At 40.5% G+C, this 23094-nt stretch overlaps 2 protein-coding genes across 2 annotated transcripts; one reads left to right on the top strand and one right to left on the bottom strand.

Moving 5' to 3' along the window:
• The first annotated feature begins 4934 nt into the window (after nucleotides 1-4934).
• Nucleotides 4935-19669, top strand: polr1b (RNA polymerase I subunit B). The gene is made up of 15 exons (XM_034122025.1): nucleotides 4935-5111; nucleotides 6031-6198; nucleotides 8649-8795; nucleotides 8881-9013; nucleotides 9130-9266; nucleotides 10438-10661; nucleotides 11130-11301; nucleotides 11948-12119; nucleotides 12872-13153; nucleotides 13872-14005; nucleotides 14577-14747; nucleotides 14919-15075; nucleotides 15505-15701; nucleotides 15774-16024; nucleotides 17404-19669. Exons 1-15 carry the CDS (start codon nucleotides 4935-4937, stop codon nucleotides 18284-18286), a joined length of 3405 nt encoding a protein of 1134 aa, XP_033977916.1. The 3' UTR covers nucleotides 18287-19669.
• On the bottom strand, nucleotides 19481-22332 carry nanp (N-acetylneuraminic acid phosphatase). Its single transcript, XM_034122028.1, has 2 exons — nucleotides 22206-22332; nucleotides 19481-20424 (listed from the first exon to the last, which is right to left on the bottom strand). Exons 1-2 carry the CDS (start codon nucleotides 22293-22295, stop codon nucleotides 19786-19788), a joined length of 729 nt encoding a protein of 242 aa, XP_033977919.1. The 5' UTR covers nucleotides 22296-22332; the 3' UTR covers nucleotides 19481-19785.
• Nucleotides 22333-23094: the final 762 nt, after the last annotated feature.

Below are 23094 nucleotides of genomic sequence, written 5' to 3'. Positions count from 1 at the left end.
GTGACTCAGAACTGAGTCACAGCGTCGTGTCCCGCCCACACCACGGTGGCGGCCAATAGAGATTTCTGCGGAAGCGGGTACAGTTACGCAGCCCCCACACCTCTGTGTGTTTGGTTTTTTATATCCAGGTGTAAAACTAAATAGTTATATGTATATTCATTATACAAACATGTTTGAGGCAGGGTTGGGAGGGTTACAATACAAATGTATTCCGTTACAATCACTAGTAAAGATGTTATCAGAACCTAATCTGAGAATCAAAATACAAGTAACCTTATTACTCTCTGTTACGTTAAAGCCAGGTAATAGGAGAGCTTCTGAATGCCGGCCACATTGTATTATGTTAGCTTAAAGTAAAAATATTAAGTTGAACTACATTTTTGCTTTAAAAAATGTATGTTAATGTTGTCAGTGACACCTGTGCTGTTTCTACCAAGACCACTCAACATGTGTGCTTATCAGAAAAGTGTAAATAATAAGATCATGGTCAAATTAAAGGGTTCTTCAACTGAAATCCTTCATGTATTCCTCTGCCCCTCAAACATCTTCTGATTTTAAGGTTGTCTTTTTTCATTAGACACTATTACTGACATGTGTTGTCCCGCTGCGCCCCCAGGTGGTAGAGGTTGGTGTTTTCTCACTTGCACTGTTTTGTGGGACTGTTTCTTTTCCTACTTAGATTTTTTTTCAGTTGCTAACACACTAAAATGAGACATAAAGCACAATTATTTAAACTCACACTCAAAGAGCAAAACCTCAGCTCAGATCTCCAAAACAAAGGAGACTTCCTACATTGGAGTAGCGTCAACAAAGGGTAAAGTGTCTTGTACTATAAAGGAAGTCAAGTGTGTGCCATTTGTTTTGTATTGGTAAGTGTTTATGTAGTTCTGAGTGCAGTGCTTCATTTAGCAAGATATATGAGGTATTTTGCACTTGTGTGTTTTGTGAATTGTGTTTAGTGTTTTGAGGAAATAAGCCCCGTCTAAACTTAATGTGCTTTAGCAATTGAAAAAACGGTAATACATAGTAAAGGAGGTTAAACATATCTATTGCAGTGGCTTTGTTATGGCTAAGTTATTTTAGTATTTCTCATGGAAACTAATATGACCAGGTAGCTGCCAGCAAACTGCATTAAAATGGATATAAAACTTGAGAAAAACATAGTATAATACTAATAATGTAGTTGCTGTTACCAGTAATCCACTACAATATGTCAACATTTGTATCAGAGGCAGTGGCGGACTGGCCATCGGGACGTTCAGGACGAATCCCGATGGGCCGGTACTGAAGTGGGCCGGTCGGATAACTCACTAGAACCAACATTGTTTAAATTTAGAGGTAAAAACGAAAAATGGCTGAGATCTAAACCAAACCATGGGTATTCCAAACTTGTTAATTATTTACTTGTACATTAAGAGAAGGACCCTATACCTTCTGCAGGTCGTCCAGACGTCTGACACTGGTTGAACTCCCTCTGTGTTTTTGTGGAGGGAAGCCAGTCGCTGCCTTGTACTCATCAACAGTCTAAAACAGTAGAGTTAATATTTAAGGTTCCTTTTTTCCAAGTCTCGGCCCAGTTCTAGAAACCAACATCCGCTCTACTTGACGCAGTGAAAGGTAGAGTGACATACCTTGAGCCTCCATGCTGACTTTGTGGAGTCCTGCTTTGGGCTGAAATACAGCTGGGAGCGGGTGCCGTCTCTGAGGACTTTGTCGTCCGGGTTACCCAGCATCCTAACTATGGTTTTTATCTGGATAACAGAAATCCCATTAGCCAAAGAGTTCCTATTTGGATATTGAAGATATACACCATAATCTAAGTGTTTTAGAATACATACCTGATAATACAGGCATCTCTGAGGGAATAACGGGCTGCCGAGGTACATGGTTGCCAAAACACCACCCATAGACCAGATGTTCACTGCCTCTGTGATGGGAAGGCCCATAATAACTTCAGGAGACCTGAGGGTGGAAGACAAGCGTTTTAATTTTGGAATGTTTTACATACAGTGATGTGATTCGATTACAAAAAAAAACAACTAATGATAACTGGAACACAAACACCCACCTGTACGCAGCAGGCTGCATGATGACACCACGCTTGACTTCAGCAGATACAACGGCTGAACCAAAGTCAATCACTTTGACTGAGTTGGTTGTTTTCCATCAGCAGCATGATGTTCTGAGGTTTGATATCAGCGTGATCACACCAACAGTCTTCAGAGACTTCAGGGCACTGAGCAGCTGCAGAGACAGAAGATAAATAAAGTTGCTGCAGCTGAAAATGGACAATTTAAAACTGGTTGGTGTAAACAACTCATCATGGTTAGATCACATCCACATACCTGTTGTGTGATGGGTTTGATTTCCTCCAGAGAGAGCGGGTTGCCAGGTCTGTCGTTGAGCAGCTCGTGCAGATTCATGTCCAACCTTTCAAAGGCCAGACATGAGTACCCTTTGTGTTCAAAGCTCTCCAAGAACCGAACGAGGTTGATCGGATCGAGACCACGGATAATTTTCAGCATGGCCAGCTGGAGAGAAAACACAAAACATTAGGCATCTAAGAAACAGTTATTAATAGATGGCATTAAATGAAATGGGCTATTTAGAGTCTCAGATGATGTATACCTCTGTGGCGCTTCTGGGACCCCTTCTTAAAGATCTTGATGGCCAAAGTCTCTTTGGTTTCCGTGTTGTTGCACTCAGCGACTGAACTGAAGGTGCCGGTGAACGTGAAGTCCTGCAGCTGGTACACACTGTGCAGCACGTCCAAGTGCTGGATCTCAGCCTCAGGTCATGAGACAGACACATGGAGAGAACATGTGTTAAGCCACAACATTAAGTCAACACGAAGCAACACAGATGATTTTCAGATCATTTAAATGAGGGGAATTCAACAAAACACTACTAGAAAGCAAGTTATTGATGAGAAAAAACATCAATCAACTCAAAGTTTATTATGGATACAGGTCTGCTATTCTCATTCATTTTGTTAAAAGAACGTTTTTCATGATTTTCTTCCATAAACTGCAGTTTCTCCTTGTGTGTGTGCATACTGTTTTCCTGTTATTCACCTAATTTAATGAACTAATCCTTCTCTAGTACTGTAGAGATGCAGACCTTTAATTTGACCCACTACTTTCCAAAAGCCTTCTAGCTCAACTAGTGTTAACCAAAAGTAATAACTCCATCACAAACAAATATATATATATATAATGTGACATGTTTCAATATCTTCAGTAAGATCAGGACTTTTGTTGCAGATGTATTCAGATTACACATGAGTTAGAAAGTGTTGTGTGCCTCACCTGTCGAGGTCCCTGGGAGCTGCATGTTTTTCTCTTTCAGAGTTGAAACTGCCATGTTTGTTATGTCAACGTTTTTGCAAAATGAATACACTTGTTGTTTTTCTGTGTGTCCTGTCTGAGCAGTTCATATTTGTTTATCATGGTTTAACATGTTTGGTGTTTTTTGACATATAGAGACAGAGTTAGGGTATAAAGTTATATCACCACTGCCTTTTGAGGAGCACGTTTTTGTTTTTAAATAATTTGTTATTTGTTTGTTAAATAGTTTTTATAACAACTAACAACCAGTGCCCCCCTAACACTGACTTTGGACCCCCCTGTGGCCCCCCCTGAAAATGAAAAAAAAAAAAAGTTTATGATTAAACGATTTCCTGGCTGACGGAATAGGCGGAACTAACGCTATTTGTCGTTCTAGTCCGACCCATTAGAGCGTAGAAAATGTAACTAAGTATCTGAAATAAATATGTGTACTGAAACAAATACCAATAACTGTATTGCATTTTTTTCTTATGCGCAATTACTTCATACTGTCTTTGTCTTTTTCGTCCTGCATTTATTGTGCCCTCCTCAGAAAATAACTGGCCCCAGCCTGGCCGCAGCCTGGCCCCAGCCTGGCCCCCCCAGTCAAATTGGTCTAGAACCGCCACTGCAGGGAATACAGTTACCTTACATGTATCCTGATTACGTAATCCGGTTACATATAATCCGTTACTCCCCAAGCCTGGGTAGAGGGTTTTATTACACAGTTCATTTAATCGTTTAATATATCCCAACAGAAAACCAACCATCACAAAATACAGTTATTATTGCAAAAAAGGGGCCCCTGGAATAAAAAGCTCAGAGAACCAGACATTAAAGGAAATATGTTACACCACACGGGGGCAGTAAACCAACAACAAATATGTCCTCTGCCACCTAGAAGAAGAAAACATATTAGAAAGACCAGAAAGGCAAAGAGTATCATAAAGTACAAAAGACAATTACAATTAATATTTATAAAGAAAGAAACAGAAGGGAGGAAATCATGATAGCTAGACTCAGAATAAATCACACAGCATTGAATGGTACGCTGTATGTCATGGGGAAAAGTGACAGTGACAAGTGTAGGAACTGTGGAGTTAAAGAACATGTTGAACATATCTTGTTACATTGTGACATCTATAAAGCCGAAAGAGAAAAACTAAAGGCTAAAGTTTTAGAGGCAGAGAGGGAATGGAGTGTGGTTGGTATTCTGGGAACAAAAGGAGAGGGAGTAAGAGCTACCAGAAAGGCACTGTTTACCTTTCTGAGTGAAACTGGGGTAGGAAAAATAATTTAACATTAGGTCAGGAAAGATCATAGATTTTTATTTTGTTTTGTTTTATTATTTTATGTTTTTTGTTGATTTATTTATTTTTTGATTTAATCGTAGATATACGTCCATGAGTTAAGAGATGGAATGATATGATGATTCACACTCATGAACAGTAGGTGGCGGTATGCACCTTTCAAGTTGTTTGCAATCCGCCAAAAACCGAGAGAAGAAGAAGAAGAAGAAGAAAACATATTCCGGTGTCAGGGGGATGTACTTCCTGTGTCGCCATGCACATGTGGTAAACAAGCATATGTATCCCTGGGACTGCAAGCATGGACTCCTCAACAAAGTGGAATAATTTACCTAAAGCTCCGAGTCTAAAGAACCTGACAGAGAGGGGCTTCGGGGTCCTGAAGGAGTCTCAGCATGCCGCGGTGCAGGACCTGACCAAAGCCCACATCGAGTCCTTCGACCAGGCTCTGACTGATGGACTGAGCCGCGTCGTGCAGGTCACTTTAACATGCTGTAAACTCAGCTTTAAAGCACATAACAGCTCAGTGTTCTCAGCAGTATTCAGAGGCTTTACCTGAATAAAAGTAGCAGTACATTATTGTCAAAATACTTCCTGCATTCAATATATTACTGAAGTAAAAGTACAAAAGTATTATCAACAGTACTTAAAGTATAACAATTAACCATTGTGAAGATATATGGCTTTCATGTCTGTATATAACTATATTATAAATGTGACATTTCTAGATAATATTGTTGCATAATGTAGCATTTAACTGTTGTAGACAGACAAAGTTCTGATTTACTTTTTGTAAAATACTTACATTTTTAGAGATGCATTTTGTTAAAACTAGGTGAAGCTATTACATAAATGTAGTGGAGTAAAATTACATTATTTCCCTTTTTAAATGTATTAGAGTAGAAGTATAAATTAGCAGAAAATGGAAATACTCAATTAAAGTTCAAAAGTGTACGGAAGTACAGCAGGCCTACTTGAGTAAATGTACTAGTGACTTTGGTGCTTTTGCTTTAAAATATTTTTGAAATGTAGTAATAGAGTATTATTACTCCTCATACGTTACATTTTCTCAATCATACTTAAATACTTTTACTTAGGTACCATAGTACTTTTACTTAAGTATTTCTACAGTGTGGTATGAGTACTTTTACTTGAGTAAAACTTCTGAATATTTTTTCCACTGTATATAATAAAACATTTGTTGACAAAATGTGTTGAGCTAGGTTTCTAGCATCAATACTCAGTGAAAGCTAGCACCAAGTAGATTAGTTTTTCCCCCGAAAACGTTGCCCCTATTATAGTCTGTTTTAGTGACTCTCTGTTTGTTACTTTGGAGACCCTTCAGTATTTTTCAAGGATTGTTTCATGTTTTTTGGGATGTGTCATATCTCTCTCAGGCCATCCCTCCCTTGGAGTTCACGTTCAGGAATGACAGGATCAGTCTGGCGTTTGTGGAGGCCACCCTCTACAGCCCGGTGGTCGCCAAGGGCAACATCTGCAGGGAGATGAAGGTGTTTCCTGCTGAGTGCAGGGGGAGGAGATGCACGTACAAAGGGAAGCTAGTGGTGAGTCTGACACATGTGTTAATGCTAACAATGATATTATCTAAACTGCATGTGAGGTTCAGGTCAACGTGTCTCAGAAGATTTGAATGTCCTGGACAAATGGGAGACATTCTTGTCAAATATAAGAGTGACTTCACATCATCAACTCATGTTAATGTATGACGTATTTAAAAGTGGGCTATTTTAAATTAAACAAAAAAGTCATATTTACGCAAGTCTACATTGCTACTCTTAACAAAGTATATCCCTCACCTTTAGGCATACAAATTCTAAGATAAAATATATTAAAATACATGTAGGACTGTCTGGCTCATAACATGACATGACAGGGTCTTATAACTGATCTATTCCAGTACTTCTAATGTACTTCTCTTCTGTTTAACCCTCTGGAGTCTAAGGGTATTTTCTCGATTCTTAGATGTTTCCTTAAATCACCTTTTAAATGTACTTCTTATAACATGGCACCCCATGTGTTGCATATCAAAATGTTCAGGACAATCTATGGTCTTGCTATAAATGCAAATGACTCACCTTAGAGCACTGTGTGATGAGATAAGGAGCTCTAAAGCTTAACATTTGACATCCGATCTTCGGAAACTCTTCAAAACTCTTGTGAAAACACACATTTACTCATGTCATCCAATTTTTGGGGTGTTTTAGATTTGGTTACCAATGTCTTAGGATCACAAAAGTAGTGAAATATTTGAATTACACTGTATATAAATGTGTAATTCATGTCTAAAATGAAACTAGGTGTTTATCACTCTACTTTCACCATAGCAGGGTCTGAGATACATTAGGACTGAATAATGACTTCATATTACATACCAAGGTTCATGTGATGTGTACAAATACAAATTGAGCATTCAAACTTTTTTTTTCAACCAGCAATATATTATAAATATGTTTTTTTCAACCAACTATTTATATAAATATAAGAAACTGGAAAATATCACTATTTACAATATTGATCATCAGAACTTTCAACCAACTATTCATTATAAATGTCAAGACAGTGTCAAGGTCTTTGTCCGTCTTCCAAGACAGTGGGTCTGGCTGCTGTGTAGGTGGGGGTGATGGTGCATGGGCTGCTGTGTAGGTGGGGGGTACGTGTGCTATACGAGACCTCCATGAGACCTCCTTGCTGGCTGGGTTGATGGTGATGGCTGTGGCAGAGCCTTTGTGCCGTGTGTATCTTGACCTGGTGGCAGGCAGAGATGGAGGTGGAGGCAGCTGATGCTGGTCCTCTGGTCCTTGGTGGTGATGGCTCTGGTGAAGGCCCTTGAGCCACGGTAGATCTTGACCTGGGGCAGGCACAGATGGATGTTCTGGCTCCTGGATATACGCCGCCTGTGGGCCACTAGGCCCAGGCAGCTGTGAAACATCTCTGTAAAACAAATGAAAATGTAGGACAATAATTACTACTAATTTAATTGAAATAAAGTTCAAGTAAAATGTTGCTCAAGCACAAATAACAATGCCTAACAAAGTCTCATCTGCACAAGACCGTATGGTAAAATAATCACAGGCACACATATAAATAAATCTATGACAAAGTCTCATCTGTACAGAACAGTATGATAAAATAATCGATGGCAAAAACATGTCACATATAGCCACTGTAAATGTCTCCGTTGTGGGACGAATAAATTATTATTTGAATCATCTACACATGTAATCTCACTTTTACACACCAAAATAACGTTTACACATAAAACGTTTGCTAATGGAGAGTTTTGTCCCAAGAAAAAATTCATGACTATCGATAAAAAAAATACATCAATAAACCTATTGTTCATTTTCGTGGTATTCCCCACACATTGCAAGTACACTATTACTGTAATATTTACACTTACCCATGTCCAAATGGATCCTTGTTGTTGTCTTTGTATTCCTCTTCAGAAGAAGAGTGGAATACTTCAGGTTCTGAGGCTCTATCTTCACTGCTGCTAGCGAAACAAATCTCTAGCGAAGTCGGCAACTGTAAAGTTCTTTTAAGCCATTTTCTCGGTCTCTCTCTCTCTTCCTCACAGACATAAACTCATCGGAGACACGTGGTTTATGTTTTTTTTTCTTGGTGATTTCTCGAGTGTCCATTGGTCATTTCAGACCAACATGGCTGCCGGCCGAGATTTCCTTGACGGACACACGAATCCACCAATCCCACACAGTGTAACGGCGAGTCAAGCTGCTTTTAGTGGCCATATTGGCTGCTGTGCCCTGGTTAAAGTCTCACAGGAGGTAACGCTGGAAAGCTACACTTCCAGCGATTCCGCGGTTATCTGAATCATATTTCTACTCCTTATAATCGAAAAATATATGATTAATTACGTAAATGATGCGCACCTCGACGCGCCGGCGGGTTAACTACAATTTTGAGGGTGTTTGTTTAGGACATAATAACACTTTGGACTGTTCTTTAATCCCGTTTGTGGTTTGCATAATCTCAGGCGGACGTCAGCTGGTCAATCAACGGAATCCCCAAAGGCATCATCAAACAGTCCATGGGTCAGGTGCCCATCATGGTGAAGTCCAAGCTGTGCAACCTGCACGGCTTGTCCCCCAAAAAGCTGGTGGAGCACCATGAAGAATCAGAGGTGAGTCCCAACTGTCTCATCGTTTGAGGGATAATAAGGAAAGCAGGCCCATTTTATGAATCAAGTCCCTCATTCACTTTAACAGGAAATGGGAGGCTATTTCATTGTAAATGGAAATGAGAAGGTTATCCGTATGCTGATCATGCCGAGGAGGAACTATCCCATCGCCATGTCGAGACCCAAGTGGAAGAGCAGGGGGCAGGGATACACTCAGTATGGTAAATATCACCTGAGAGATGATGCTCAGTCAAATGAGAAGGGTTATACTAGTGCAGGTTCAACATTACAGCCTCATATTGTTTAAAAATGTAATTTAAATCCCCCCCCACCACAGGTATTTCAATGCGCTGCGTGAAGGAAGAGCACACGGCCGTCAACATGAACCTTCACTATCTGGAAAACGGGACGGTGATGCTGAACTTCATCTACCAGAAAGAGCTCTTCTTCCTCCCACTAGGCTTTGCTCTTAAGGTAATACAAAAAGGTTAATAAAGGTTTAAGGCTGCACGAAAAATCAACATTTTTACCAAATCGCAATAAGGACTAGTGCAATATTCACATTTTTGAGAAAATAATATTTGTTAACGGCTAAATATGTAAAACAAATAATTTGAATTAGATAGAGATATCCCTGACTACAAATTGTTCAACAAAACATTTTAGGTACAGATCCTCTTTAAGAATCACACCATGATCATATTGATTTGTATTTTACATAGTCAACCTACGGTGGCCGACAAGTGCAAACGCACTACAACGGCCAAAAACATTTCCAATTAGGGGAAACCCGTGCAGCTTCCAAAACGATGCAAATAAAAAAACATAAATGTGTCAAAACACATATAAATAAAGAACATCTTCACCAACTTGACAACACATGCGCAGCATTTACAAAAAGTGCTGCAAAAGCAGAATGCTGCAAATAAAAACGCATTCTGGGATAATTATGTTGGCCAACTGTCACTGTAAACTTGCCTAAAATGTAAGTTTCATTGGCTTATTTTAACAATGTGATCGCATGATTCCTTCAGATCTGCAGATTTTCTATTAGCCAGCTGGCTAACCTAGTCAACAGCAGTTGTGTGCTTTTTGCAGCGCTTCAATTATAGGCGCTTTCACACCGCAGTACTTTTCCCACAAAGGTTCATGAGAACTCTTTAGTTCTCATGAACTAAGTACAGATCACGTTCACACCGGAATAAGTCCCTGGGGGAGGATTAGGCAAATGAAGCCGCTTACGTCACTTCTTCTTCTTCTGCTTTGGGTTTACTGGCAGGCCGCAAACAACTTCACGCCGTATACTGCCACCCGAAGACCCCGGCCGGAAGTCCCCGGAGTTGGGGACTGGCTTCAGTAGAAGCTGCTGGGACTCCCAGCAGCTTCTACTGAAGCCAGTCCCCGGAGTGAATCTCCCTATTGAAATGTTTTGGGCCTTTGTAGCTCATTTCTAGGCCACCATATGAATCCCTCCTATCCTGAATCATAATAATATTGTGATATTAATTAACATTTCTGTTTTCTTTAAGAAAATCGTTCAGCGCTTAACAAGATGCATTTTTCAGGGAAAAGAGAAATGTTAAATATCTACATAACATTATCTTCTCCAATCTGAAGGTATAAACTCTCTGTGTTTCTCCTCCAGGCCCTGGTGGACTTCACTGACTTCCAGATATACCAGGAGCTGATCAAGAGCCGCGAGGACAATTCATTTTACAAAAGCTGTGCGTCGGAGATGTTGCGCATGGTCATGGAGGAGGGGTGCACCTCCCGCAGCAAGGTGCTGAACTACCTGGGGGAGCGCTTCAGGGTGAAGATGAACCTGCCGGAGTGGTACACAAACGAGCAGTGTGCCAACTACCTGCTGGAGTAAGTGTGTTTTTATATCAACAGCCTGATGGGGACAATACTGTTATCAGGGGTTGAGAAATGTGTTCGGGGAGAGTGGGCAGATTATCCTTCAGAACACATTTCTGATTTAAAATCATGAACACTAAGTTTGTATAATTGCATTGTTTGTATTTCATCATATCCAAAGCAAATTATTTGTACATAAACACCTACATTAATCTGCTTTGTGTGACATGAAAACTGACCGCATGGTTGTGTTAATTCTCTCCATGCCCTCAAAAATGCATGATCTATTAGCTTTTTATGTAGGTTATTTATTCAAACCTAAAAATGGTAAATGAGATATATATAAAAAATATAATGTAGGCAGCTTTAAAAACTGAAAAACAACAGATTATGATGCAAAATGTACAACCCCAAAAGTCTGTGTAATTCTTTTTGCGTACATTTAGTAAAATGAAGAACCTTTTCTTCTGTTGTGGCCAGCGAGTGCATCTGTATCCACCTGAAGTCGAGCATGGAGAAGTTCTACCTGCTGTGTCTGATGACCAGGAAGCTCTTCACGTTCGCCAAGCAGGAGTGCATGGAGGAGAACCCAGACAGCATCATGTGTCAGGAGGTGCTCACCCCTGGGCAGCTCTACCTCATGTTCATGAAGGTATGCTCACTGAGGAATGCAGAAGCAACATATCTTTTTTAAATCTTGCATATAGGACAAGACTTGGGTTGTCATCCTTATAAGAGTTTTCCACATTTTGTAAAAGATGTGTTTTTGGAATAGGGTTATAGAAATTGCAGTAATCATTATACATAAGATCCTTTCTGTTGAGATTTGAATTAAGATTAGAATTCTAAAGACTTCTATTCATTTTTTGGAAATGTGTACTGTTACTTTAAGAGAGCTCTTCCTGGCTGTTTTCTAAAAGATGTACATTTTGAATTTAAGTATATTCAAAGTACATTAATAAGAGGATAAGACATTTTTTATTGAGAATTGAAGTTTAATTTTACATGTCTAAAACAGACTCATTTTTGGAATTGTGTACTGTCACTTTAAGAGAGTTTATGAGTTCTTCAGTTCCGCTGTTGGACTGCCTGTTTTTGTAATCGTGTCTGGCCCTTTTAACCTGTTGGTTTGACCTGCCGGTGACACTTGGAATAAAAGTTATTTGTGTTTTCCCAATTCTACAACGGATATCAAATTGAAATGAGATGGACACATGAAGGCTCTGACAAACAGCTAGATCGTATTCCTACAGTTACATCTCTGCTTATGGATTGAACCCCTGCATTGTTCCCAACAGGAGAGGATGTCTGCCTGGTTGCAGTCTGTGAAGCTCTCCTTTGAGAAGAGAGGCAGCAGACTGAGCACAGTGTGGACCGCTGAGAACGTGATCAAGATATTCAACATGGGCACGGACCTGACCAAACCCTTTGAGTATCTGCTGGCCACCGGGAACCTGAGTTCCAAGACAGGTATAGTGTTATGAGTTCTGTTTGAGTAGGGGCTGTACCGAACGTCTTTTATATTTACATTGAACGTTTCTATTGAGGGTTTCTAAAGCGTTTAATACCTGTCACCATACAGCATTTTTAAATTGCCACTGAGACAGTCGTCCTTTTTTTCGATAAGTTGAAAAAAGAGAAAACGGTTTCCTTTGATTGCACTTATATAAATGTCATTAATGGTATTGTTGCTGTTAGTCGGCCCTTTCAATAGACCCGTGCAGGAATCATGGATGTATAAAGAGAACTGGATACCCTGTTCATTCTAATAAAGTTGCTCAGTGGCGCATGAAGCCCGAAATGGTTTGACTAGGTACAAAAAGTATCCGACATAAAACACTTAAGTAAATATCCCGCTAGTGAGTTTCTGAGGCTTTTTATAGCTTACAAATGGTGGTTGCTAACTAGTAGCCAAATAAGACTTAATTTCATCACGCTGACATTAGCCGCCCTTATCTTAGCTTACTGTGGTAATGCGCAGTCATGCGACCATGATGTAGTTTGATAAAAGTTCGCTTTTTAGTTCTAAAAATTGCATTGACGCTTGAGAAATCCCAGTTAGTTAATATGTAGAGATGACCCCAAAGCAGTGTATTTTGTTGGATTTAAATGTTGATTAAAAAAAAAAAAAAAAAAGTGTACTTTTCAGCAACTGGAATCTAAGTAGTGGTATAAAGTCTATGGTTCCCATATTAAACCAACATCCCTTCCCCCTGTCACAGGTCTGGGCATGATGCAGAACACAGGCCTGTGCGTTGTAGCTGACAAACTGAACTTCATTCGCTACCTGTCCCACTTCCGCTGCGTGCACAGAGGAGCAGCCTTCGCCAAGATGAGGACCACTTCAGTCCGAAAGCTGCTCCCCGAGTCCTGGGGCTTCCTGTGTCCCGTGCACACTCCGGACGGGGAGCCCTGCGGACTCATGAACCACATGACGGCCATCTGTGAGATCGTGGCGCCGACCTTACCCACCACATCCCTCCCTGCCCTGCTCTGCTCCCTCGGTGAGGAACACACATCTGCTAAATCTGAATTCCTTTATTCACACAGAGGCGGGACATTTACTTTGTTACGGCAAAGGGGAGGCTGCAGATAAAAGACTAAATAAAAGAGTAGACCAACATATTGAATAAAGAGACAAAGGCACGTTAATAACATTTAAATCAATTAAGTTCACATCCATGACAGAAAAGAGAAGTAACAGTATTATTATTACTTTATTTATATAGCACTGTATACACAAAAGGTAACACAAAGTGCTTCACATACCAACCAATACTACCCCGCCCCCCCCCCAGCCTTGTCAGCCAATAAATATCAAGTTACACGTAACCTTTGATTTATAAAAACACCTAAAACCAATAGAAGTCAAACACAGGACTGAATATAACAAGAATAAAATATACATTTTTGAGTTAGCATTCACACACATTCATACACTGTTGGCCAAGCCCTCGGAAGCAGTTTGAGGTTTAAGCATCTTGCCCAATGACAGATCAAAACATGGGGCGAGGGGATTGAACCACCGACTCTGGAATCGAAAGGTCAGCAGAAATCAGGGTCAAAGGTGAAATAATTTGAACTTTGAGCCCAGTGCTAGGCGAGAATTGAATTGAGAATTGGCACTGGTCATGTGAATCCAGCTTGATGAGATTGAATGAGATTCTGTACTTTTACTTTGTTTGACACATTTTAATGTGTATTTCATATTTGTTGTCTCAGGTGTGACTCCGATGGATGGGACCCCGGGCAAGGCGTACGCAGACTGCTACCCTGTGCTGCTGGATGGAGCTGTGGTAGGCTGGGTGGAGGCAGAGCTCGCCCCGGTGGTGGTGGACTCTCTGCGCATGTTCAAGGTACGTCAACTGTACAAGTTAAACAGTGTCTGTGCCAATCACATCCGCCGGGGCGTAAATATTTATTCTATATAATACAATAATAGTATTCCGCTGTCACAAAGACTGATACAGGAAATGTTTCCGACCAAAATCAACAGCCCTCTACAACACTTCACCTCTGGCTACATTTTTATATATGAATTATTTACTTTTTAACCAGATTTCACTGTTTCCCCCGTTAATACCCTTGAGCAAATTGTACCCAAAATCTACTCGCCAACTAATATGATCTATGTATATAGTATCCTATCTTTATTTATTTATTTGCAAATTGTGCCGTTTCATACCTTATTCTATTAATTTGATATTGTGTATATGTTAAATAAATATTTTTATATATATATAATACATTTCTATATGTACTCTTTAGATATTTACCCTTTTACTGTTCATTTCTATATATATGTACTCTGTATATATTTTTATTTTACTTTTAACTCATAATCAACGTCTTGTAAACATGCTGCTGCAACAAAACTGCTTCCCAATCTGGGATCAATCTTAATCTATTTAAAACAAATTCCTCCAGGTGCTGAAAGAGAAGAAGATCCCTCCCTGGACTGAGATCGTTCTGGTTCCTAAAACAGGAAAGGCCAGCATGTACCCGGGCGTGTTCCTCTTCACCACCCCCTGCCGGATGGTACGACCCGTACGCAACTTAGCTCTGGGCAAGCAGGAGCTGATCGGCACCTTTGAACAAGTATGTGTTCTTTTTGTCATTACAAGCTGATCCATATTAGTGTATATATACATATATAATGTATACATGCATTCATATTTTCAGCAGCTGTGTCCATTTGTTTTTGAAAAATTCCATGTTGTGTTGTCTCTGAAACTGTAATTTATTCCTCTTTTCTCTATGTTGCCCCAGCTTTACATCAATGTGGGCATCATGGAGGATGAGATAGAGCCGGGGGTGACCACGCACCAGGAGCTCTTCCCTCACAGCATGCTCAGCGTGGTGGCCAGCTTCATCCCATACTCCGACCACAACCAGAGCCCCAGGAACATGTACCAGTGTCAGATGGGTACGTCAGCGTTGGGAGGGCTACTTAAAAATGGAATCTGTTACAATTACTAATTACCAATAACCGAACATCTGGATATCAAAACAGAAAGGCGGTTTATGTTTTGATTAGTTTTTTTAGATTGTTTTTTTAAGAACTTTGCGTTACCTTTTGTGTGAAAAGATCTATGTAAATAAAGTTTGATTGATGATTGTAACCACGTAAAAGGGTCGCATTTTTGACTGTTTTAGTCCCTTTTGGACCAGATTCAAATATTTTAAAACACTTAAAATTATTCAGTTATTGTGCATGTATCTTTCTCCCCATAACAATATAGCCAGATTAACTTCATATCAAATGGATAAAGGACCAGATTGATAGGAGGGTTTGATAATGGAACCGTCATCCATGAAATGTTCTCAATTCTCATCTGTTAATTTCTTCTTTCAGGTAAGCAGACGATGGGTTTCCCCCTGCACTCCTTCCTGGATCGCTCCGACAACAAGCTGTACCGGCTGCAGACCCCCCAGAGCCCCATGGTGCGGCCCTACATGTACGACCACTACAACCTGGACAACTACCCGAGCGGGACCAACGCCATTGTGGCCGTCATCTCCTACACAGGCTACGACATGGAGGACGCCATGGTGAGTACAACACAAACGTTACTTTACCATAGTAGAAAAATAGTAAATCCTGACCCAGTTTGATCGTATCAGATCGTGAACAAGTCGTCCTGGGAGAGAGGCTTCGCCCACGGGAGCATCTACAAGACGGAGCTGGTGGACCTGGCAGAAAAAGTGCGGGGAGAAGACAGCGTGGTGTTCGGGGTCAAGCCTGGGGACCCTAAAGTCAACGACAAACTGGACGCTGATGGACTGCCATTCATTGGATCCACTCTACAATACGGAGACCCGTTCTACGGCTACATCAACCTGAACACCGGCCTGACCTTCGTCAACTTCTACAAGTAGGTTTCAATGTTTGATTATCTGGCAAAAGTGATTTAGGTTCTTCCATTTTTATAGTTCTACAAGTTATATTATGTGCACATCTAGAGTCTAAACATACACATGTGGCGTCATCCCTCAGAGTGAAATCTGGTTTAAAAAAACAAACGGGCAAGGGTTGTGATCGAATTGTCAATTTTGCTTAGGAAGGTTCCTATCGGATTCTTTAGATCAGCAGTTTTTAAAGTGTGAGGCGCGCCTGCCCGGGGGGGCGCCAGAGAGCTTCAGGGGAGGCACAGCGGGAGAGAACAAATTACGAGAAACAGTGAAATCTAGTTAACTTCAGCTAACTTTATGCGAGCGGTAACATGGATTGATTTTTAGTGAAGTTACCTAAAGTGAGAGAGGAGACGGCGTCTGGCAGAAAACGGAGGAAGTATGACCACGACTATTTGAAGCTAGGATTTTCATGGACCGGTCCTGGCCATCTGTGTGTTCTGGAGAATCACAGAACGGCCGGTCGTCAGCGGGCCGTTGACGGCCGGCACCGCCCTTTATTTTAATTTTAATAATACTTACTTTGATCAAAAGCAAGAACCGGTCAAGGCTGCAGCCAGAGGAGGATCTGCGTTTATTCCTGTCTACATTGCATCCCCGCATCATCCACCTGTGCGCTTCAAAGACGCAGACTCATTGTTCCCACTAAAGTAGGGCTGAGTGTAATAAGGAGGCAAAGTTGACGTTCAGTGTGTTGCTGGGAGCATATAAGGATTTATCCATCATGTTGAAAATGTTGAAAATGTTAAAAATGTTTCAAAAATATGTTTAAAACATAAAGATAAAAAGGTTTGAAAAAGTTATTGTTTAATGTTTTAAGGAGGTGACGCTACTCAGCCAATCAGGTGCAGTCAGTGAGTCAGCGCGATAGATTCAAACACACACACAGAGACGAGACAAGAAGAGAGAAACAGTCGGAGTAATTTCAAATGGCGTGCTCAAAAAAGAGAAAGGTGGACAGCGAAAACAGAGCAACAACAATAATATAATAATAATAGCAATAATAATTGGGAGGGGGGGGTGCGGCTGTTCTTATGTTCTCTGAGGGGAGGCTCACCTTCCCACACTTTGAAAACCCCTGCTTTAGATGATGGGAAAGGAGCTTCAATACTTCCTTTATTATCCTAGTGTAAGTGTGTTTGGATTTTCTAAGCAGCCTCTTTTTCTAAGTCCTGATGGATTCTCCTATCATCTTTCCTTAACCCCGTTAAGTTATGAACTTCACGTAATTTTTGCGATTTAGAGTCCCCTAGTGGCAGGAAAGGACATATACATTTTGAATTCTTCACTGTTTCATTTTGCCGCTTAACTTTAATAAACTGTGAATGTGTTTTTCTCTTAGGAGCCAGGAGGCGTGCGTGGTGGACAACATAAAGGTCTGCAGCAACGACACGGGCACGGGCCGCCTCAAACGCATCTGCATCACCATGCGGGTGCCACGAAACCCGACCATCGGCGACAAGTTCGCCAGCCGCCACGGTCAGAAGGGCATCCTGAGCCGCCTGTGGCCCACCGAGGACATGCCCTTCACGGAGAGCGGCATGGCCCCCGACATCCTGTTCAACCCGCACGGCTTCCCCTCCCGCATGACCATCGGGATGCTCATCGAGAGCATGGCGGGCAAGTCGGGCGCCCTGCACGGCCTGAGCCACGACGCCACGCCCTTCACCTTCTCCGAGGAGAGCTCCGCACTGGAGTACTTCGGGGAGATGCTCCGTGCGGGCGGGTACAACTACTACGGCACCGAGCGGCTCTACAGCGGTGTGAGCGGGCTTGAGCTGGAGGCGGACATCTTCATCGGGGTGGTCTACTACCAGCGGCTGCGTCACATGGTCTCAGACAAGTTCCAGGTGAGGACGACGGGAGCGCGAGACAAGGTGACCAACCAGCCGGTGGGGGGGAGGAACATTCAGGGAGGCATCCGGTTCGGGGAGATGGAGCGAGACGCCCTGCTGGCCCATGGCTCGTCCTTCCTGCTGCACGACCGCCTCTTCAACTGCTCCGACCGCTCGGTGGCGCAGGTGTGTGTCGACTGCGGCAGCCTGCTCTCCCCCCTCCTAGAGAAACCTCCCCCCTACTGGTCGTCCATGCGTAACCGCAAGACTATCTGCACCCTGTGCGGGAAAAGTGACTCCATCGACTCGGTGTCGGTTCCATACGTCTTCCGCTACTTTGTCGCCGAGCTAGCAGCGATGAACATCAAAGTCAAGTTGGATATTAAGTGAATTTTGCCGGACAACCATAAATATGCCTAAATGTGTCAAATCAAAGGAAATGATCGTATGTGTTTTATTAACATGGCTCTTGATATTTGATACTTTGATTATGGTGTGTAAAAAAAACAAATGTATTTTTTATATTCACACTGAGTGTTAAATAAAGATGCTGGACCAAGAGTTGAGATTCTTTACTCGGGTGAAAGCACCAACTGCACTCTCCATTACAAACAGTCCTGTTTAAAAATGGTTATTATCAGGGGCCATATTCACAAAAGTCAAATTGTAGCTTAGAGAACCACAGAGTGAATCATTTCTTAGAGTACAGTCTTAAGACATGGCACCCTTGTTGTATATGTTGCAGCCCGTATTCAAAGTATCCTACAAACTGATTGGAAACAGTACTTCTTGCGCAGTTGCCAAGTAACAAGCAGCTAATAATCATGTTTTTCTTTTACCATGCTGGAAATTAATCCAGCTAAGTTAAATAGGAAAATGTACAGGGCTTTCATCATTTTCAGTTTATAGAAGTTGGTCGGTTTGATGGGGAATTTTGAGTGCATCTTTAAACAGTCCTCCTTCCCTCTCCCAACAGTGTTTTTCCTGAGGAGCTAAAGGACTAATTGCTCTGTGAATAGTACATTCATCAGGATATACTCTTAACTATTGGGGGGTATTATTAGAAACATCTTAATTCCAAAAAATGTTCACATTGAGTAACTCTTTGTAGGAGGAATCTTTATGAATACAGCATCAGAATCAAAACTTATATGAAAGAAAAGTTCTCATTCTGCAGGAAAACTGTTCCTGTGCCACATATATTACATCTGATGCATCACTTGGGTCACAAACCTAGTTTGAATTCTGCATATGTCACATGTTTGACAAGTTAAGTAACCACTGGTTTAATATTACAAATTTGATACGTGTATAGTTATTTTTTATGTATATTCCTCATCCGAACTAGGACTGTGAAAATCTGAATTTTTAATACATAAATAAAACAATTCACTAAAGATATTACAATACCTAAAGAAAATGTTAAAGGGAAAAAATGCTATCAGTTGAAACCATCTTGTTTTTTGAGCATTTGTTTGGCAAATGAATTGGCGTAAAATAAGAACACTTAAACTAATGAACAGTAAAGAGGAAACCAGATTAACATATACATATCAACCATGCCCAACATTTGCCAAAATCATATAACCACATGTATATTCTTTAATATCACGATTATTGTCTATACATTCACACCTGGTCTGACCACCAAAGTAAACATAGCTGTACAATGAATTCAGTGGAGTCAAAAGAGCCGTATTTCCTCTGATATACAATCACTGACACTGATCTCAATTGTACTCTAGTACAGTGCTTGAGTAAATGTATACAAATGCATTAGACGAGGAAAAAAAGCACCTTGTTGAAAAATAAAAAATAATCTTTTAAAATTCCCATCATTACAAATCTCAGTGACAGTCCCCTCCTTTAACATGTATCATCAGTTGTCTTCATTTGAGTTGCTGCAGAATATGTGGCAGCTCGAGCACAGTAGGGATTGTGAAGTCTGCTTTCACTGCACCATCATCAGCACCCCCCTCACTGCTGATCCAGACTGTAGCCCGCACCCCGGCGAATACCCCCCCCTCAATATCTGTGTCCAGAGAGTCTCCCACCATCACACAGTCCTGAGCCTCCACCTGCAGCATCCTGAAACACAGCGTGAAGATGGAGAGGAACGGCTTTTGCTCTGCATGTTCCCCCCCGACCACGACGGCGTCGAAGAACTCCTCGCATCCGGTCGCCTCCACCTTCTCTCTCTGAGTCTGGGCCTCCCCGTTGGTGAGTAGCAGCAGCTTGTGTGTGCGGCGCAGTTCCTTCAACAGGCTGCAGATTTCAGGGGATAGATTGAGGAGCTCCAGGCGGCTGCTTTTCCACAGGAAGTAGCACTGAGCCGCCAGTGATGGAGTGGATCTGCTGCCCACAGCTTCCTGGAGGCTCTCCTCCCAGTGCCCTGTCCGCACCTCATCGATGGATCTGCCGGCTGATGGGTCGAAGCTCTCCTGAGAAAGCTTCAGCTTGAACTTGTCACAGATGCTGCTGACGGTGTCGTCGTCCAGGCCCAGAGAGCTCTTCAAAAGTTCACTGGTCTGTGAGAAACAAAACAGATAGGCTTTCAAATATAAAAATGTGTCTTTATCAGTAAAGAATGTTGGTGATAGAAGCAAATGTACTCAAGTACTGTGCTTAAAGGTGGGGTAGGTCATTTTGGAGAAACCAGCTCAAGGGCGCTAGAATTTGAAAATACACAACCGGAAAAAATCTCCCACTTCCTTACAGAGCCCCTCCTCCAACACACACGAACGCGCACATGACCAATGAGGGCACGAGATAAGTTTGTGCACAGATGGAAGGCTGACAGGCAGGTAGGCCATCCAGTTATTTTAGCCGGGCCGGCTAAAATGATTGGTCGTGTTTTTTACAGAACTACGGCTTCCACAGATTACATTTTTGTATGGATTTTTTGTCAAAGCACTGAAGATATTCATTGCTATCGGGATGTTAAGAGCATTCCATGGAATATAACAAAAAGTGTATCTCGAGCCGGTTTCTCAAACTTACCTACCCCACCTTTAAGTAAAACATGTGAGGTACTTTAATTTATTGAGTATTTTCACATTATGCAAATTCATACTATATCTTTTGCTGAAGTACATTTATTTTACAGTATTAGTCACCTTGCAGGTTTTATATAACATAAATCAACTAATATTACCATATATTAAACTACCCAGCCAACAGTGTTTTTAGTCATGACAATAAAAACATGAATAAAATAAAAATGTTGTTCAAAAAACATAACTTTGAAAATCCATATCCCTGTAAAACAATCGTGAAATATTTGATGAACTACAAATTATCATTCTTTACTATATATTAAAAGGTGACATTCTGCCAATGTCGTCTTTGGAGCATGTGACCAGGCATTAGACGCTGCACCTTTGTTTACTCACACTCAGTGGTGTGTATTTAGATCGATTACTTTATGTTAAAATACTCCATTACAAGTAAAAGTCCTACATTTAAAAATATTCTTATGTTGAAAATATCCTGAAAAAGGTCATAGTGTGTAGTACAAAGAAAAATATGAAAAAAGTCATCATATTGTGTCTGAAAAATGAGTAATATAGTATGTTGAAAATGTGTAAAAAGTAATGGTAAATTATTTAGAAAAATATGAAAAAGTCATAGTATAGTATGTTAAAAAATACGAGGAAGGTAAAAGTTTATAATGTCAGTTATATTCATATCATATCGTATCGTATTTAGAAATATTATAAAAAGTCATAGTATAGTTTGTCAAAATATAAAAGAAAAAGAATACTATAATAATAATAATAATAATAATAGTATAACGAAAAAGTAGGAAAGAAAGTAATAAACTAAAGTATGTCTTAAATATCAGAAGAAAAAAAATGATAGAATGGTTTGTCGAACAAGTCTAGTATGTATGTCTTAAATATCAAGAAAAAGTCATCTTAAATCATTTCTAAAAATATTGATAAGACATAAAGTATTCCAAATATATTAAAAAGTCACAACATTATTAAAAAATACAATTTTGAGAATATAGTAGCCTATGTCAAAAAATATGAAAACAATTCATAGTATAGTATGTTGAGTAAATTCAAGTTGTACTACCCCCCACCTCCCCCTCGACACCCCAACACATATTACATATCCAGCAGGTAACCCCTGGTGGTATGCACATTAACGGACATTAACATAAACATGACGCAACCTAGCACATCTACATCACCTGTTCGTGAGGAAGTCCCTTTCACCTGAGTTCATTTGACACTAACGTTAGCCTCAGTTAACCAACATGCATAATGCTAATGCTTCACGGAGAACAGCAGAGTAGCTCTACCTTCTGTATCGCCACTGCTCCTGCCCGACTTGTTTCTATCAGAGTGTTGTCCAAGTCAAACAGTATCGCCTTTACAGTTTGCCCCTCCATTGCCACAGCACACTGTTCATTCTACACTTCATTGCGGAAGTGCTGCCGGGTACACTGCATGATGGGAGTTGTAGTTCTGATAAACAGCAGTAGCTTACTTGCGAGCTTCTTCCCCAAGAGGGCGCCAGATAATCACAAAACAAATCGATTTCTTTGGTCATAAGATTGTCTCCACACTGACAAAGCATTGACTTTAGCTGCTTCACTTAAAATCACATTTTATACATTTAATTAGCTTAAAATGTTTGACGGTTTAAGGAGTTACGGGCAGGAGCATTATTAATGATAATTAATGAATTAATGAATTAATGAATTAATTAATTAATTAATTAATGAATGAATTAATTATTGTCAATTTACTTGAGCATTGTACTTATGTACTATTTTGGCATACTTGTACTTACTTGAAATTGGTTAAACATGTACAAACTACAAAACTTAAACTCAATGCATGTATTTGTTGTTAAAAAACAAAAATAATACAATTCTATAATACTGTGAAAAAGAGCCTTTTTGCATACTGGTTACTATTGGTACTTAAAGTCAATTCTAATGATAATACTTCTGTACTTGTGATGGGGTATTTTAGAACCATAGTATTTCAACTTTAAGTGTTTCCTAGTACAACTCTTGTAATACTACTATAGCCTACAAATATTACTATGTTAAAAATACTTCTTAGCTACTGGAACGTTTATATAAATACACAACTGTAAAAGTACAATTAAGCAATTAGATGTTACAAAAAAAGCCTAAAGGACAAAAAAATGACTTAAGGCACATGACACACTAACAAACA

Source organism: Trematomus bernacchii, unplaced genomic scaffold (assembly GCF_902827165.1).
Source record: "Trematomus bernacchii unplaced genomic scaffold, fTreBer1.1, whole genome shotgun sequence".
NCBI classification, from domain to species: Eukaryota; Metazoa; Chordata; class Actinopteri; order Perciformes; family Nototheniidae; genus Trematomus; species Trematomus bernacchii.
The sequence above is the reverse complement of the archived record's forward strand: the minus strand, read 5'-3'. Positions and strand labels throughout refer to the sequence as shown.